The sequence below is a fragment of the Canis lupus genome, chromosome 10 (genome assembly GCF_003254725.2).
Source record: "Canis lupus dingo isolate Sandy chromosome 10, ASM325472v2, whole genome shotgun sequence".
Classification (NCBI taxonomy): domain Eukaryota; kingdom Metazoa; phylum Chordata; class Mammalia; order Carnivora; family Canidae; genus Canis; species Canis lupus.
In genome coordinates this window covers 1091891-1109261 of record NC_064252.1, presented here as the reverse complement: position 1 = coordinate 1109261, position 17371 = coordinate 1091891, and the positions used below count along the sequence as shown (strand labels likewise).

Below are 17371 nucleotides of genomic sequence, written 5' to 3'. Positions count from 1 at the left end.
AGTGTCAGATTCTGTTCCATTCCTAGTCAGTTTCAAGAAGTTGCTATCCTTTTGTGGCATTTAGCCCTTTCCTGCTGGCCTGTTTCACTGTTTTGCTTAAATTCTTAACTTGGGTATCCCCCTATCTTCCTCCCAAGGTGATGTCCTGAGGAGACGTATTGCTACCCCAGAAGAAGTTCGTCTTCCCCTCCAACATGGGTAAATGCTCTAATTTGCTACATACATTGACCTTGACAAATTTAGTGAATGACTTTAGGAAGAAGGGAAGAGAGGTCATCTCATCTGAGATGGAGAGGAATGGGCTAGGCAAAAAAATGGATTAAAGGACAGTTATCTGCAATGATAATGCCTGAGATTCCTAGGCTTTCCTCCTTCTCCCAGGATCTGCCTCCCCTCACCTATTCTTTATTCATCTTGTAGCTACTTGGATTTTCGCTCCAGGGGCTTACAGCTGTTATCTTTTCCAAACCCAGCTGGTGACCCTAGAGCTCAGATATCCAAATTAGCTGACTTGCTTTATATACTTACAGAAGGGATAGCAGTGAGTAGGGAGTGGCTAAATCCTGATGAGTTAGGATTTTTTATTATTATTATTTTTTCAATGCTCTTTGGAGAGGTAAGGGCAAGAACAGTATGTGACTAGAATGAACAAGCCAGTTGACACTGAGGGCCTCATAAGAATGACTGCCTTCCTGATTGTCCCCACCCCCCACCCCTCTAGGCTACTTGTGGTCACCAAGTCTGAGTTCTTAAAGTTTTGAGAGAAAGATAAGGCTTAGTCTTAGAATAATCTGTTTCTCAGAACACAGAGTTCCTTACTAAACCTTGGCCTACAAAGTCATTTCATGAAGTCAGCAGCAAGTTTACTCTTCTGCTTGTGCCCTCACCCTCTTTCTTTTCTGCTTTTAGTCTTCATCCTTTTCACTGGAAACCCAGCAATTGCTTTGAGTGGTATTGGGGAGGGGGTTCCTAGCTGCTCATCACACACTGACTTTGTCAAGGCAGGGTGCAGGTCTTTCTGGGCCTGTGGAGTTTGGTGTATTGCCTTCCCCCCGGGGCCCTGAAGGATTTGTAGAGCTCAGGCCTGCCTTCCCACCACACTTGTGTCTCGTGCTATGTTTGCATCTAGTAAGACAGGATGCTGGGAGGGTCATCTCAGTGAGCTTGGCTCCTGGGATGGCTTGACTGTGGGTAGGAGTGTGACCTGGCGGCAGGGCACGTGTGCTTCTCTGGCAGGTGGCGGAGAGAGGTGCGCATCAAGAAGGGTAGCCACCGATGGCAAGGGGAGACATGGTATTATGGTCCCTGTGGGAAGAGGATGAAACAGTTTCCAGAAGTGATCAAGGTAATGTAGCTTTCATGGGCATTTTAATGGAAGCACGGGCTCTTTTCTTGGGCCCAGTGGCAACAGACTAGCATTTTCTGCTCTTTGGCCTGTTCTGCTTGTGCTGTTGTTGGACAAAGGCATGGTAGGGCTGTGACTTTATTAATGCCACTTTGCCTCCTCCTTTTAGTATCTGAGCCGCAATGTGGTACACAATGTCCGCCGTGAGCACTTCAGTTTCAGTCCCCGTATGCCTGTTGGAGATTTCTTTGAAGAGAGAGACACACCAGAGGTGCATACCCCAGGGTTAAATATGCTTTTGTCTCTGAGAAAGAATTGGTGGACAAGTTGTAGCTTCTTGTGGGGTTTGGAGGTTCTGGGGCATTGAATGATTCAGAGGATCCAGTGGCTTGCACCCTCACATTGTAATAGTCTTCCTCATTACCTTAGGGCTTGCAGTGGGTACAGCTCTCAGCAGAAGAGATCCCATCCAGGATTCAGGCAATTACTGGGAAACGGGGCCGACCTCGAAACACTGAGAAGGCCAAGACTAAGGAAGTCCCCAAGGTGAAACGGGGACGAGGTCGGCCACCCAAGGTCAAAATCGCTGAGTTGCTGAATAAGACAGATAACCGCCTCCTAAAGAAACTGGAAGCCCAAGGTACAGTGGTGTCTCTTATTTTACTTAGGATTCTACTTGCTTTGTGAAGTATTAGAGATGTTGAGGAATTACTAATGCCTGGGTTTCCCCGGGAGCATGGCATTAATTATCTGGACAGAATGAATCTGAATCTACCATCCCCTCCCTAGAAAGTAGCACCAAAGTCCCAGCACTTTTCTTTAACAACCTAACAACCTGTTTCCTGATTTGCTCATACTAGTGGATTCTTGGGTGGTCCACAGACCTGGGTGGTTCCCAGATATTGATAGGCAAAGAGAGGGCTTCCATATCCTTCCTTGCCATCTTTCAGCTCCTTGGCTTATAGGTTTGGGGTGTGCACTTTTACCTTATTCATTGCCACCATCACAGAGGTTCAGAATTAACATCTGAATCCAAAGATAATTGACACTGGTAGGAAATAGTCAATAAACAGGTAGGAAATAGTGTAATTTTTCAGCAAATATCACATTTATTCATTATAGTGTGAAAATTTTGAAAAAAAAAATTGTCTCTTATTCAGAGTTCCAGCTCTGCCACATTCTGACCATATGACCTGGAGCAAGGCACTTACATTTTGCTAGAAGCCTCTACGGGGTTATCTACAGATAGTATCTAATTTAGAGGGTTGCCGTATAGATATGGTGGTGTGTCCATGCCAGAAGAGAATGGGTACTACTCTTGTTTGTAGCATTCCATTTCAATATTCAGTCTTCCAAAAGCAAAGACTTTTTTTTTTTTTTTTTTTTGGATAGAGTAAGGCATAAGAGTGGACCATAAGCAGTAGCTGTGTCAGTGATCCAATTCTACTGAGGTGTCCATTATTTGAGCCCTTTCTTTCTAGCACATTGTTTATTAATTTGTGATTCCAACTTTGGAGACCCCCTCTTTCCTTGGCAGTTTGGTTTTGTTTTCTTTCTGTGCACTGAAATCAGTCCATGGGTTGCCGCCCCAACCAAGTCTTCTGGGAAGAGAGACAGCTTACGAGGCTACTCTGCCATTGTGGCCTCTAGGACCCCTTCTAAAGTAGTCTAATCTGTTCTAGGGGCTGGGACTTCTGGAGAGGATATTTTTGAGTTCTTTGTGCTGTCCCATAGCTGGTATCTCTTCTTCACCATTTTTCTCCCTAGCATTTTATTATGTGTACTCAAAAATAAAACTAGATTCTTCAGGGAGCTGCTTATTAGGAACCCAGCTTTGTGATAGGCGTGTGCTGCTCTGAATGCTGGGAATCAGTCTGCCCTGCCTCACTCTTCATTTTTCTTTCTGCCCTCACAGAAACACTGAATGAGGAGGATAAAGCAAAGATGAGTAAAATCAAGAAGAAGATGAAGCAGAAGGTACAACGAGGAGAGTGTCAGCCTACTAACCAAGGACAGGTGAGAGACATCAGAGATTATATAGTGGGTTAACTTTTCCTACAATCTGCTTCATTGTCTTTTTCTTTCTCCCACATTTGCCACCTGCCCCTCCCTCCTCACGGCCCCTCATGTAGCAGCATACTTTCCTTACCTAAAATTTCGGGGGGCTTAATTTAGAGAATTGGGCTTGTTCAGAAATCATGTGGGCATCTCCAGGGTGAGAGAAGTGATCCATTGCCAACCCCTCATCCCATCTCTCACCTCTCCTCCCCAGCACCCTTGTCTGTTTTTGAATCCTAGCCCAAGCAGAGATGCTTTCAGAGTTTGAGGAGAAATGACTTCCCTTATGGTTTACAGGCCAGAAACAAGCGGAAACAAGAGACCAAGAGCTTAAAGCAGAAGGAAGCTAAGAAGAAATCCAAGGTAGGTGCATGTACACACAAGTATAACTTTGAAGTCACCAAACTTATTTTGCAAGACATGTGTGAGTTGGTCTTGTTTTATAGCTATGTTTGTGGGCTCTGAGGTGGGGAGGATGGGGACCAGGGAAAAAGGGTGGTGACTGGAATCTTTATGGAATTCTTGGTTCCTCTCTCCTTTGGTGAGTAGGCTGAGAAGGAGAAGGTAAAGACAAAGCAGGAAAAACTGAAGGAAAAAGTGAAGAGGGAGAAGAAGGAGAAGGTAAAAATGAAGGAAAAGGAGGAAGTGGCCAAAGGCAAATCAGCCTGTAAAGCCGATAAAATGCTAGCCATGCAGAGGCGCTTGGAGGAGCGGCAGAGGCAGCAGATGATCTTGGAGGAGATGAAGAAGCCCACAGAGGATATGTGTCTGACTGATCACCAGGTAGTGAGGGGAGAGTAGCAGGTCCCTGGGTCCTGGAGGGGCCAGTTGTGAAGACATTTCCAATAAAAGAAGAACCTCCTAGATACCCAGACTGTTGCCTTCAAGTATGTTTGACAGTCCTACCGCTTTTATCCTTACAGCCCCTACCTGACTTCTCACGCATCCCGGGTCTGGTCCTGCCCAGCGGGGCCTTCTCAGACTGCTTGACCATCGTGGAATTCCTGCACAGCTTCGGCAAGGTGCTGGGCTTTGACCCTGCCAAAGATGTACCTAGCCTGGGGGTCCTGCAGGAGGGACTCCTGTGTCAAGGCGACAGCCTGGGTGAGGTGCAAGATCTGCTGGTGCGGCTCCTGAAGGCTGCGCTCTATGATCCTGGCTTGCCCTCCTACTGTCAGGTGAGGGCCTTCCCCAAGCAGGTTGGGCAGGCCTGGGATCCAGGGCTGTGTCTCAGTTTTGCTTCAAGTTAAACACAAAAATAAACCCTTCCCTGAAGTGGTCAGGACAAGTGGAAGGAAGATCTGGTTTCTTCCTCTTTGTTTTCCTTATAATTTCCCTTCTGTTGATCTTCCTGACTTCTCTGCTTATTTTGTTCATTTTCCTTTATTTTACTTTCTTTTTCTTTTTCTTTTTGTACTTTTGTGTGATCTCATCAAGTCCTAGCACCTTTCATTCTTTTCTCTTTTCACCCCGTAGTTCTCTCTGGGTGTATTTTCTTGTTCCAGATTGACCCAACCTACGTTGTTCCACTTTTTCTCTTAACTCCCATTCTGCTCTCCTCCTAACAGTCCTTAAAGATCTTGGGGGAGAAGGTGTCCGAGATCCCACTGACAAGAGACAATGTATCTGAGATCCTACGCTGCTTCCTCATGGCGTATGGAGTGGAGCCAGCCCTCTGTGATAGCCTGCGTACCCAGCCTTTTCAGGCTCAGCCACCTCAACAGAAAGCTGCTGTCCTGGCCTTCCTTGTGCATGAGCTCAATGGCTCCACCCTCATCATCAAGTGAGGGGCTGGTGGGGGGAGGTGGCGATGGTTACTGTATGCCTTGGTCAGAATGGGAGGGGTGATGTGTGTCCACTGCCATGCTCTGGAGATGCTAGAGCAACTTGGGGACTGTACTAAGGTACCTTCCCAGGGAGACTCTAAGCCGCCTTCTGCCATTTATCCAACCTAGGCCCTAGGATGAAACTCCAGTTCAGCTGCATCCCCTTCACCGTTTAGGCTCCCTTCTTTTTTGTTTGTGCTACCACTCCTGCTTTGAAATCTCATTTCCTGTTCCTCTGCAGTGAGATCGACAAGACTCTGGAGAGTATGTCCAGCTACAGAAAAAACAAGTGGATTGTTGAAGGCCGGCTCCGGAGGTAGGGATTGGACAGAGGGAGGGGCCCAGAGAGGAGAGAATGGGGCAAGGGGGAAGCATAGCCAGAACTTGCATCTGGAACTGATGCCTCTAGCCTCTCCCCTGGGGTTGGGACCTTACCCCAGGGCTCAGGATGGCTTAGATACCAGGGTTCCTTTAGTGGTAGTCTCACATTCCTCACCACAGTTTTTCCCTTAATCTGTTTCAAGACTGAAAACTGCTCTGGCCAAGCGAACTGGGCGGCCTGAAGTAGAGTTGCAAGGGCCAGAGGAGAGCCTGGGAAGGAGGCGCAGTTCTCGCATCATGGAGGAGACCAGTGGCATGGAGGAAGAGGAAGAGGAAGAGACTGTAGCGACGGTCCATGGCCGTAGGGGTCGAAGAGATGGAGAGGTACTAGCCCCACACTGAGGGCTGTGGGAGTTGGAAATACATTACTTCTCTTTCTTGACTCTAATAATTCCCTTCCTCTCGTTGTCCATTTGTTTCTTCTCCAGGTTGATGCCACAGCATCAAGCATTCCAGAGCTAGAGCGCCAGATAGAAAAACTGAGCAAGGTACTGTGCTTCTTACCTCCCAGGAACTGGGGATGTGGGCTGGGAGAGAATTTATCATTGTGTGAGTTGGGCCCTGGGTGGTATCAATTTTATAGGGAAGCTGAGAGCCATTGCCCATCTCCCATATACTGGACAGAGTCACTCTTTGGAAATGTGTTTTTTATTCCTTTTTCCTTCCATTGCCTACACAGCGTCAGCTCTTCTTTCGAAAAAAGCTGCTTCACTCATCCCAGATGCTTCGAGCAGTCTCCTTGGGTCAGGACCGCTACAGACGCCGCTACTGGGTGTTGCCCTACTTGGCTGGTATCTTTGTGGAAGGAACAGAGGAGAGCTTAGGTAGGTGTTTCATGGGAGCCTGAATTGAGTCCTAGCTAATGGAGGTAACTAGTTGCTTTTCGTTTGGGCTGCTTTCTTTTTTTTTTTAATTGGAGTTCAATTTGCCAACATATAGCATATCACCCAGTGCTCATCCCGTCAAATGCCCCCCTCAGTGCCCATCACCCAGTCACCCCAAACCCCTGCCCGCCTCCCTTTCCACTACCCCTTGTTTGTTTCCCAGAGTTAGGAGTCTCTCATGTTCTGTCTCCCTGTCTGATATTTCCTACTCATTTTCTCTCCTTTCCCCTTTATTCCCTTTCACTATTTTTTATATTCCCCAAATGAATGAGACCATATAATGTTTGTCCTCCAATGGACTTACTTCACTCAGCATCATACCCTCCAATTCCATCCACTTTGAAGCAAATGGTGGGTACTCGTCATTTGTAATGGCTGAGGAATATTCCATTGTATACATAGACCACAGCTTCTTTATCCATTCATAAGTCGATGGACACCGAGGCTCCTTCCACAGTTTGGCTGTTGTGGACATTGCTGCTATAAACATCGGGGTGCAGGTGTCCCGGTGTTTCATTGCATCTGTACCTTTGGGGTAAATCCCCAGCAGTGTAATTCCTGGGTTGTAGGGCAGGTCTATTTTTAACTTTGAGGAACCTCCACACAGTTTTCCAGAGTGGCTGCACCAGTTCACATTCCCACCAACATGTAAGAGGGTTCCTTTCTCCACATCCTCCCCAATATTTGTTGTTTCCTGCTTTGTTAACTTTCCCCATTCTCACTGGTGTGAGGTGGGATCTCATTGTGGTTTTGATTTGTATTTCCCTGATGGTCAGTGACGCGGAGCATTTTCTCATGTGCTTTTTGGCCATGTCTATGTCTTCCTGGTGAAATCTCTGTTTATGTCTTTTTGGGCTGCTTTCATTTTATGAGAACATGCTCTGGGGTGAGACTTCCAATTTCCTTGCTGTATGCTTCAGTTTCTTCATTTGTAAAATAGGGATGATGATAGTACATATATCTCATAGGGCTGTTGGAAGGATGAGTTAATACTCTTAGCATAATGTTTAACATCTATCCGGTTCTTAAAAAAATGTTAGCTTGTGATTATGCTGCTGCTTCTGATTACTTAGGAGAATAGTGTTTCTTTCCCAGCACTGTTCATTGGCGTGTAAGTTGTTCCCAGTTGAATCTCAAAAGGGGGAACTAAGTCCAAGAGAAAAAGAAAATGTATATCCTGGATTTATACACCCTCTTTCCTTCCCTTTATACATCAGTGTATGTCTTAAACTCTTCACTTCTCTTTACAGTTCCTGAGGGTATGATAAAGCAGGAAACTGACTCCTTAAAAGTGGCAGTTCATCCAGCGCCCAGCTTGGCCCCCTTCTCTCTGAAGAAGGAGTTAGCTGGCTCCAGCACCTCTGCCAGTACTCCTGCCCGGTCCCGAGGCCGACCTCGGAAAACTAAGCCTGCCTCTCTGCAATCTAGGCACCTGAAACCCCCTGTCCAGGGTCAGGGTTCAGAACAGCCCGATGCTCAGCTTCAGGCTGAGATCCAGCCCCAGCCCCAGCCCCAGCCCCAGCCCCAGCCCCAGCCCCAGCCCCAGCCCCAGCCTCAGCCCCATCCTCATCCTTATCCTCAGCCCCAGCCCCAGCTTCAGCTCCATCCTCAGTCCCAAAATGGGTTCCTGGAGCCAGAAGGCTCCCCCTTGTCCTTGGGTCAGAGCCAGCATGACCTCAGTCAGTCAGCCTTCCTGTCTTGGCTGAGCCAGACTCAGAGCCACGGCTCCCTGTTGAGCAGCTCCGTCCTCACACCTGACAGCAGCCCTGGAAAACTGGACCCGGCCCCATCACAGCCCTTGGAGGAGCCAGAGCCCAGTGAGGCAGAGTCCGTCCCCGATTCTCAAGCTCCCTGGTTTAACTTCTCAGCCCAGATGCCTTGCAATGCAGCCCCTACACCACCCCCAGCTGTTTCTGAGGACCAGCCTGCTCTCTCCCCTCAGCAAGCTGCCGCCCCTAGGCCAGTGAGTAGTGATTGACTTCATCTTGCCACAGGCTCCGCTCCTCGGGTGCAGGCTGTTGCTGGAGCTGGGGGAAGGGCTGGGCCATTAGGCCCTATAAAATGTGGAAATGCCCTTATCTTGTGTTTGCTCTCACTCACAGATCAATAGACCCTGTTCTCCAGTACAGCTCTCCTCTACCCCCTTGCCTGGGACAGCCCCTAAGAGACGGACAGGAGACCCTGAGGGCACACAGAGTCTCACAGGGCTAGGACAGCCGAAACGGAGAGGGAGACCCCCCAGCAAGTTCTTCAAACAGATGGAACAGCGTTATCTGACCCAGCTGACAGCCCAGCCGGTTCCCCCTGGTAAGTAAGTGCCCGTGAGGTGGCACGGGGTGAGAGTATGGGTATGAACGGCATCAGTATGGGCCGTGGGATTCAGAACTGGTTTCCACTCCCCACCCCACATATATCAACTCTTCACAGAGATGTGCTCTGGCTGGTGGTGCATCCAAGATCCTGAGACACTGGATGCTATGCTCAAGGCTCTGCACCCCCGGGGCATCCGAGAAAAGGCACTTCACAAACACCTCAACAAGCACAGGGACTTCTTACAGGAGGTCTGCCTCCGGCCCTCAACCGGTAAGATGCGTCGGCCCAGCCTGAGCTGCCGAGCCCAGGGATAGGTGTTGGGCTGCTGCTGGGGACAGCGGCCTCACTGGTGGGTCTTTCCCTCTGCCTTCTGCGTTCTCAGACCCCATCTTTGAGCGCAGTCAGTTACCCGCCTTTCAAGAAGGGATTATGAGCTGGTCCCCCAAAGAGAAGACCTATGAGACAGACCTGGCTGTGCTTCAGTGGGTAGAGGAGCTGGAACAGCGGGTCATCCTGTCCGATCTGCAGATTCGGGTACCCCGGGGCTGGCACTGGGTGGGAACTTGCTGAGGGGGAGGTGATTGTCTCTTAAACTCTGTTAGGAGAAACCCTGGGTCCCCACTTCACAAGTGACATCTTAGGATGCTACCTTTTTTTTTTTTTTTTGACGCTTAATTTTCTTTCTTTGCAATGAGTTTTAATTCTTTCCCACCTGCAGGGCTGGACATGTCCCAGCCCAGACTCTACTCGTGAAGACTTGGCCTACTGTGAGCATCTCCCTGACTCCCAGGAGGACATCACCTGGAGAGGTCGGGGTAGAGAAGGACTGGCACCCCAGCGTAAAACTACCAACCCGCTGGATTTGGCTGTGATGCGACTGGCCGCCCTAGAGCAGAATGTGGAGCGGCGGTATCTGCGGGAGCCCCTCTGGCCAGCTCATGAGGTTGTGCTGGAGAAGGCCTTGCTCAGCACGCCCGGTGGTGCCCCCCAGTGCACCACCACAGAGATGTGAGTGTCCCTACCCCCATTCTTGGTCTTGGGAAGAAGGGTTAAGTTTAATGGATCCTGCTTCTCATCCAGAGATCACCACTTTCTCCCACCCCCGACTCCCCACCCCAGATCATATGAGATCACCCCTCGCATTCGGGCCTGGCGCCAGACACTTGAGCGGTGCCGGAGTGCAGCCCAGGTGTGCTTGTGCCTGGGCCAGCTGGAGAGGTCCATTGCCTGGGAGAAGTCCGTCAACAAAGTGGTAAGAGGCCGGGAGAGCCTGAGAAGGCCGAGGGGCAGCCAGCCTGGGCGGGGTTGGCTCAGGGCAGGCAGAGGCTTGGGCGCTCACCTTGCCTCCTCATACCGTTGGTCTAGACCTGTCTTGTCTGCCGGAAGGGTGACAACGATGAGTTTCTTCTGCTTTGTGACGGATGTGACCGTGGCTGCCACATTTACTGCCATCGGCCGAAGATGGAGGCTGTCCCAGAAGGAGATTGGTTCTGTGCAGTATGTTTGGCCCAGGTAAGGCTTCTGCTTTCTCATTCTCCCTCCCAAGCAGAAGTCCGAGGTTTTCTCTCCCCCGCCGTGTGTCAGCAGTCCTACACACAGCACTGCCCACCGCGCCTCTGTCTCTCCGTGGGAGGAACTCCAGGCTCCGTGCTGGGAGGCCTGGGTTCTGATCCTTCTTAGGACAAGTCACTTACGTTCCGTAGCCTCATCTGCTTTCTTCTGTGCAGTGGGATTGATTGTTTCCCTCTTTACCTACCTTATTGGATCATGTGGGTAGATGCACATGCTGGCTGATGCGTGGAAGTATTTCGAAGCCTCAGTCGCAGACACGCAGGGATGAAAACCAGCAGGGAACAAGCCGAGTACCTCTCCAGCTGTGACTGGTCTCCCTTTTCCCGGCCTCAGCAGGTAGAGGGAGGATTCGCTCAGAAGCCTGGTTTCCCAAAACGAGGCCAGAAGCGGAAAAGCAGTTATGAGCTAAACTTCCCGGAGGGCGATGGCCGCCGCCGCCGGGTACTCTCCAGGGGCCGGGAGAGCCCAGCAGTGCCTCGGTACTCGGATGAAGGGCTGTCCCCCTCGAAGCGGCGGCGTTTCTCCATGCGGAACCACCACAGTGATCTCACGTTTTGCGAGTGAGTTGAATGACTTCTGGGGACAGCTGGCTCTACCTTGGCCAGAGTAAAGGACTAGGAGGAGGGGGGTCTGTGTGTTTGCTGCTTGAGACGCAGCCGTCCCTGTCCCTTTAATGACACAGGATTATCTTGATGGAGATGGAGTCTCATGATGCAGCTTGGCCTTTTCTGGAGCCTGTGAACCCACGCTTGGTGAGCGGGTACCGGCGCATCATCAAAAACCCTATGGATTTCTCCACCATGCGGGAGCGGCTGCTCCGGGGAGGGTAGGTAGACCTGCGCCGGGCCCCTGGCTGCTGTTGCCGCCGCCCCCCGCCCGCGCTCACGCGCCGCCTCCGCCCGCCCAGGTACACCAGCTCCGAGGAGTTCGCAGCTGATGCGCTCCTGGTCTTTGACAACTGCCAGACCTTCAACGAGGACGACTCTGAAGTGGGCAAGGCCGGGCACATCATGCGTCGCTTCTTTGAGAGCCGCTGGGAGGAGTTTTATCAGGGAAAACAGGCCAATCTGTGAGGCAAGGGAGGTGGGGAGTCACCTCGTGGCATCTCCCCGCCCTGCAAACAAAAAACCCTGCCATTCTCACCTGCTGATGCTGCCCTGGGTCCAGACTCAAGTCAGAGAGCTCAGCCTGATTTTTGACCTTACCCTCGGCAGCGCCCTACATCCTCTTCTCCCTACGTCCCTTTTTCCCTTTCCTCCTCTTGCTCCTCAACTAAGAGGGGCAGAGATGAGGTCCTTCTGGACTGAAAGCCAAAAAAAAAAAAAAGAAAGAAAGAATTTTTCCTTTCTGTTTTATTTCCTAATTTAAAAAGAGGAGGAGGAAAGAAGTCCCTGCTTCCTCCTCCCAGCTTCTCCTTCCCTGTACGTGCCCCAGCATCCTGGGGCTATTTAACAATAGCAATAGTTCTAGTGAATGTGTGAAACCGAGAAACACTCTGTACTGTGTGTGGACCCGCAGTGACGGCCAGTAAAGTGGACTTAACTCCCAAGTGTGTCGAGCCGGACACCGGGCCCTGAACATGCTGCTTCCATGTTCAGTCCCTTCCCTGCTTCTCACCTTCTCAGTTTTTCCTTTTCCTACTCTTCCTCCTTTAAGATTTTTCTCTCATCCAATAATGTAAATCTATCATGTACGGGTTCCTCTACCCTTTTTTCTCTCCCCAGATCTTTTTTCCCCTCAAAGGAAAAAGAAGTTCAGAGGTCCCTGTCTTTCTCTCTGTCCTCATCTTCCTGCCAATAGCTGTCCCCTCTGTCATGTTGGATACTCCTCACGTGCTGAGTTTCTGGCCTTTTGTGAAACCCGGTAGCTGGGGAGAGGGCAGGGAGGCACCCTGACCCCAGGCCTCCCGGCCTCCTTCCCCGCCTCTTACCCAAACCTCCCTCTTGGGAACTCCTCAGGGACAACTACTGCTGAGTTTGGGCGCACTCCCAAGATGGAGGCCAGGTAGCAATCAGCTGGCCTCAGAGGTGTGTGTGTGTGTCTCTGTGTGTGTGTGTGGTGTGGGGGGAGGGGGAGGGCGGGGATCGCTGTGCTTGTGCCCTGTGCTGTGTGATGGCATCCAGGTTGCCCAAGTGTCTGTTTTTATTCCCACCTTCCCTAGTGTTTCAAACCATCACATTTTTGTCCTCGGGAAACCACAGGAGCAGTTTTTCTGGGTACAAGGCTGTGTCTCCTCTCTCCCAGGCATTTCTGTTCCAGCCTCTTCAAACTGTGCAATCTTTCAGCAGGAACCCCCTCTCCTGTCGGAGCTTCGAGCCCTAAGCTCGCCCTAAGCTCGTGCGGGGAGAGGGGTAGAACTGGATCTTTTCCTAATCCCATGAGCTTCTGTGGGTTTAGTTGTGCTTTTTCCTCCCTTACCTACTTCAAGCCCGGGACCCCTTCCCCAGCAGCAGCAGCAGCAGCAGCGACCGCAGAGCACAGGAGAGCCGGGAAGGGGGTTCGGGGGTCCACCACTGCCCTACCTGTGACCGCGCCCCTTAAGCCCCAGCACGTGAGAGGAAAGCTGCTAACTCCCGCTCCGGCCCGGCCCGCCCCCTGCTCTCCTGGCGGCAGAGCCCCTCCCACCAGAGATACGGGTACTTGCACTGGGGAGGGGCTGCTGGCCTCCCAAGCAGAGCGGAGGCGTCGGCGTCGGGGCGGGGGAGGGGCGCCGGCGAGGCGGAGCATTCCCTGTACTGGCAGCACTGGATGGCCCTGGGGGCGGGGCGGGAGGCGCTGGGCAGCCCCTCTGATTCCTTTTGCCCCCCTTCTCCTCCATGGCCTATTTCTAAAGTCGCCTTTTCTGTCAGATAAACCTCAAAACTTTTAATTTTATTTGAGATTTTTTTTTTTTGCTTTTTAAGAGGATTGAAGAATATTTGAATTGACTTTATATTATGCATAAATATTTATATTTTATCTAAATAACTGCGCTGTAACAAAGTTTGTGTTAGTCAAACGTTTGGAACTGTTCTAGTTGGGGGCTCTTCTTTTTGCCCCCTGGCAGTTTTCCCCTGGTATAAAATGTACTAATTTTATTGTTGGAGGCGAGGTGGACGGGGGGAGTGAAGGCTCCGTGTTCCTTGTGTTCCTCTCCTAGCGCCACCTCTTTCCCTAGGGACCAGGCACTCGAGGTGGGGTGGCGTCCCAGCCTCAGTTTGAAGAAGTTGGGGCTGAAAGGGGGGTGGGGGTAGGGCATGATCAAAGGGGCCATTTCTCGTGTTTCTTTCCTCATCTTCACTGCCCCTTGAGCTAGGTGGATTTTCTCTTCTTGACAAATGAGAGTATTTGGTAGGGAAGGCAGGTTAAAAAATAATAATAAAACCCACCCCTGCCCCTGGTTCCCCCCTCCCCTCTATCAGTCTGGTAACAGGAAGAAACCACACCATCAACACCAACAAGTTTCCATGTTCCTTTTACAACAAAAGGGACTTGACTTTTTATATAACCAAATGTGGTGTTTTAGTGACTTTTTGATAATGTACAGTTTTTTGTGAATTTAAATTTATTTCTTTCTATATTTTTAGGACCAATCTCATTTTTAATAAGGTTTAAAAAAGAAAAAAAAAAGGTCTAGAGAAAAAAACTCCTGTTTTTGCCATGTGATGTTCCACAAGTGCAGCTGTAGAAAAGTGCTTGTCAGTTGAAATAAAAACCACATTTGATAGAGATTCAAAAGACTCTGGTTGTGTATTTATCTTCCCTTCCACAGAGGTTCTCGCCGTGCCTGAGGGGAAGACTGGGCCTCAGGCAGGAGGGCGCCCACGAGGCGCCCACGAGGCCCCTCCGACCCTCGCAGCCAGGTGCCACCCAGACTGCCGAGTCTGGGCCCTGTGCGCCGCCGCCGCCGCCGCCGCCGTTCCCATAGCAGCAAATGCGGGCCCTTCCCCAACCTCCCAACTTCCGCCCACGGATAAAGCACCAGGAGGTCGACTTTTACGTTTTATTTCAAAACAAAAGTTGAAAATAGACAAAATAGAGCCATACCAAGGGTCAAAAAGGAAGAATAAACTAGAAAGGTAGGTAGCACTGGCATAGAAATGAAAAGAATATAAAACTAGAAGCATCTGGATAAAGAGAAAAACGTACAAAATGTGTTTTGAGTATAAATTAAATATATCCTGTTGAAGACAAGTGCACGCAAGAAAGCACTCACCACCCAAAAAAATGTGTTGGGACGGGGACCCCAGTGTGAGGGCTCGGGCTGCGGAAACCGCCACCCTCCAGGCTGGAAGCTGTTCCCGCGAACGTTCTCCCGACGCGAGGCCGCGAGGTGCAGGGCGCCAGCCTCCAGCGGAAGTCCCACTCCGCCCTCTCGGGTACTTGCTCTTAGTCCTCCAGCTCCCAGCGGTGGCTCCCAGGCAGGAGGTGACTTCCGCCGCTGCCACTCGCCCCCCTCCCCCGCCCGTGAGACCCAACTGAAGGATTCCCACTGAGGAAGACTCACGAGCGAAGAGTCTCCAAGATGACGCTACAGAAATAAAAATGCCCAGACGTGAGCTGCATCTGCTCACGGAGGCAAGGAGAGCGCTCACCACGTGCCCGTGCCCCCTGTTGACCGGGGAAACTGAGGTAGATGCGGAACGAGGACAAAGGCGTTCGGGCCTACGGGGCCGCGGCCCCGCGCGGAGCCCCCTCGGCGAGGTCAGCGAAGATCCGAGGCGTACTGCGCGGCGGGGGGCGGGCGCTGCTTTGAGGAGGGACCGTGGGGCCGGGCCCAGGCGAGCCCTGAGCCCCCGAGCCCGCCGTCGGGGAGCCCGCATCCCCGTTCCAGCCCGGCCTCTGAAGTACCTTCTGGCGCGGAGAGAGCCCACGCGGGTGGCGCTGGCGGGGCGGAGCGAGCCGCGGGCACCCCCGGGGGAGGGGCTGCGCCGAGTGGCCCGGGAAGCCCGGGAGGAAGCCCGGACGGTTGGTGGGCAGCGGGCGCACCCCGCCCTGCACACGTCCTGCGCCGCCGCCAAGGGCTGCTGCCTCGCCGGCCACCGGGCCGCCCCGTCGGGGCAGCTCTTCAAATTCTTTGGTTAAGAACAGTCTTAAAAAATCCCCTCTCCCCCGTCATTCCCACAGCCCCCCCCCCCCCCCCCCCCCGCTGCCCACAGCCTCTCCAGAGTCGCTCAGCCCGGGGCGGCCCTCCCCTCGGCGGGGGGACCAGTCAGGACTCGGACACGGAGGGCCCGGCCGGCCCTGAGCCCCGTCGAGGCCCGGGTCGTGAGACGCGGCTCGGACACTCTGTGGCGGAAAACAGACCCCCCACGGCGCTCTGGGAGTCGTGCGCGCATGTGACCGTGTGACGAGCGGGGCTGGGGCTGGGGCTGGGTCGCGGGCCGCGGAGCCCAGCGAGAAGCCCGAGCGCAGGGTGAGAGCGCAGCGCGCCCGCTCCGCGGCCCCGGCGCTGGGGGCCAACAGCTCACCGCCCAGGACGGCCGCCCCCCCGCCGTCCCCCCTCAGTCACGTCAGCAGCTGGTAGAAGTGGCCTAACTAGGGGAGAAACAGGAGCGGAACCGAAAACCACCAGAAAGAAGCTCTACAGGGTCGTAACTACCGCAAAGTACTTGAGACTCGCCAAGGCTTCCCGAGCCCAAAGCCGTCCAAGCCGGAAACACCCAACACACCCCTTAGAGTCCCAGGAGAGGAACACACGGAGGGGAACTTCACGAGTTAAAACAAAACAAAGCAAAATCCTGGCCATTTACAGACAAAACAAAGCAAAACAAAACAAAAACCCAAAACACAAAATAGATTGAAGAGTTGGGGGCGGGGGGGAAACACAGTTAAAAAATACCCACAAAATAGTTCTGGGGGGCAAAGGGAAGGCAGGAGTCACGCGAAGGACAGTTTCCATACCTGAAGGTCCCCACGGCACTAAACCCCACAGCAGGTGCCTCCAAACTAGCCGTCAATGAGCAGGACACCGGATTTCTCTCCTTCAAGGTCACTGACAAGAAATCTATGGTCTACTTTCCTCACCGGGGCTGGAGACTCAGAAACAAGAGTTATTTGCCCCCCGCCCCCCAAAAAAAGAGTTACGTGCCCAGCCAAACCCTTCTAGAAAGTGACTGGATTCGGGGTTGCTCTACAGGGTATAAGCGCTTCCTGAGGCTGCAGGGAGGATCCATGAGAAAATGAGTAGTGGCAATTATGTCTTTCCGCCTTGCACCGTACCCGTACCCACTGCCCCTGCCCCGGGATTGTACAAAGGGGGCAGGGGGCACGGGGACTCTCACTTCCAGGACGAGTGGAAGGGGAGGGAAGGTCGGACACAGCCCCAGGCCGGGGACCGCGTCACCGCCTCTCCTCCCTCCGTAGCATCTCCTTCCTCTCCCCCCCGGCCAGCACCCTGCCAGCACCCTGCCAGCACCCGTTTCTCCATTCTCTCCCTTGGGTTTCCTGACTGGGAAAAAAGCCCCTGACTTCGAAGTGGAGGGGGCAGGGCTGGGAGTGCACCAGGCGGGACTGCGCTCTTCCTTCCAGGTGGGCGAGGGCCTTCTCCTGTCTCCAGCGGCCTCACACTCGCAGGAGGTGGAGCTCAAGGGCAAAGACAGGTTCTAGAGGATTGCTGGTCTTGTAACTAACAAGGTGGGGTTTACTGTCCTTTTCTATCCTAGCGCCCTGTTATCCTTCCACAAGAAGGAAAATCACTTTTGATGTCCTGGTTCCCTGGAAAAGGGATCCAAACATCAGGGCGGAGCAGGCTGCCCCGGACAGTTAGAGAACTCGGTCCTTTTCCGGCCTGGCACAGCACACCACACAGAACACGGCCCACGCCTTGATCCCGCCGACCTGTGTGCGTGTGGCAGGTGCACAAGCCCACAGCCTTCCAAGGACAGCTCTCGCTGCATGCAGAGGTACCCAAGGCCACAGCCTGGGGAAAACTCAAGGACCCTGGTTCTGTCCCTCTCAAAAGTTACACTGAGTGTCAAAAGGCGCTGCATGTCCAGGGTCAGGGTGAGACT

The 17371-nt window shown here is 52.4% G+C and overlaps 1 protein-coding gene across 6 annotated transcripts in view; it reads left to right on the top strand.

Annotated features, from left to right (window-relative positions):
- Positions 1-14096, top strand: part of BAZ2A (bromodomain adjacent to zinc finger domain 2A) — a 34761-nt gene extending 20665 nt beyond the window's left edge. For 5 of the 6 annotated variants that reach the window (XM_025476943.3, XM_025476944.3, XM_049115675.1 and 2 more), the window contains 23 exons: positions 138-198; positions 1237-1345; positions 1515-1616; positions 1775-1985; positions 3261-3361; positions 3701-3766; positions 3953-4186; positions 4327-4581; positions 4972-5186; positions 5471-5545; positions 5754-5934; positions 6039-6098; positions 6290-6434; positions 7745-8457; positions 8597-8801; positions 8922-9077; positions 9190-9341; positions 9526-9815; positions 9927-10059; positions 10173-10319; positions 10713-10939; positions 11062-11205; positions 11287-14096. In XM_025476943.3, coding sequence (XP_025332728.3) covers positions 138-198; positions 1237-1345; positions 1515-1616; positions 1775-1985; positions 3261-3361; positions 3701-3766; positions 3953-4186; positions 4327-4581; positions 4972-5186; positions 5471-5545; positions 5754-5934; positions 6039-6098; positions 6290-6434; positions 7745-8457; positions 8597-8801; positions 8922-9077; positions 9190-9341; positions 9526-9815; positions 9927-10059; positions 10173-10319; positions 10713-10939; positions 11062-11205; positions 11287-11452 — 4148 coding nt within the window. In that variant the 3' untranslated portion in view covers positions 11453-14096. The remainder of the gene's footprint in view (positions 1-137; positions 199-1236; positions 1346-1514; positions 1617-1774; positions 1986-3260; positions 3362-3700; positions 3767-3952; positions 4187-4326; positions 4582-4971; positions 5187-5470; positions 5546-5753; positions 5935-6038; positions 6099-6289; positions 6435-7744; positions 8458-8596; positions 8802-8921; positions 9078-9189; positions 9342-9525; positions 9816-9926; positions 10060-10172; positions 10320-10712; positions 10940-11061; positions 11206-11286) is intronic. The other variant, XM_049115673.1, reaches the window with a different exon arrangement.
- Positions 14097-17371: the final 3275 nt, after the last annotated feature.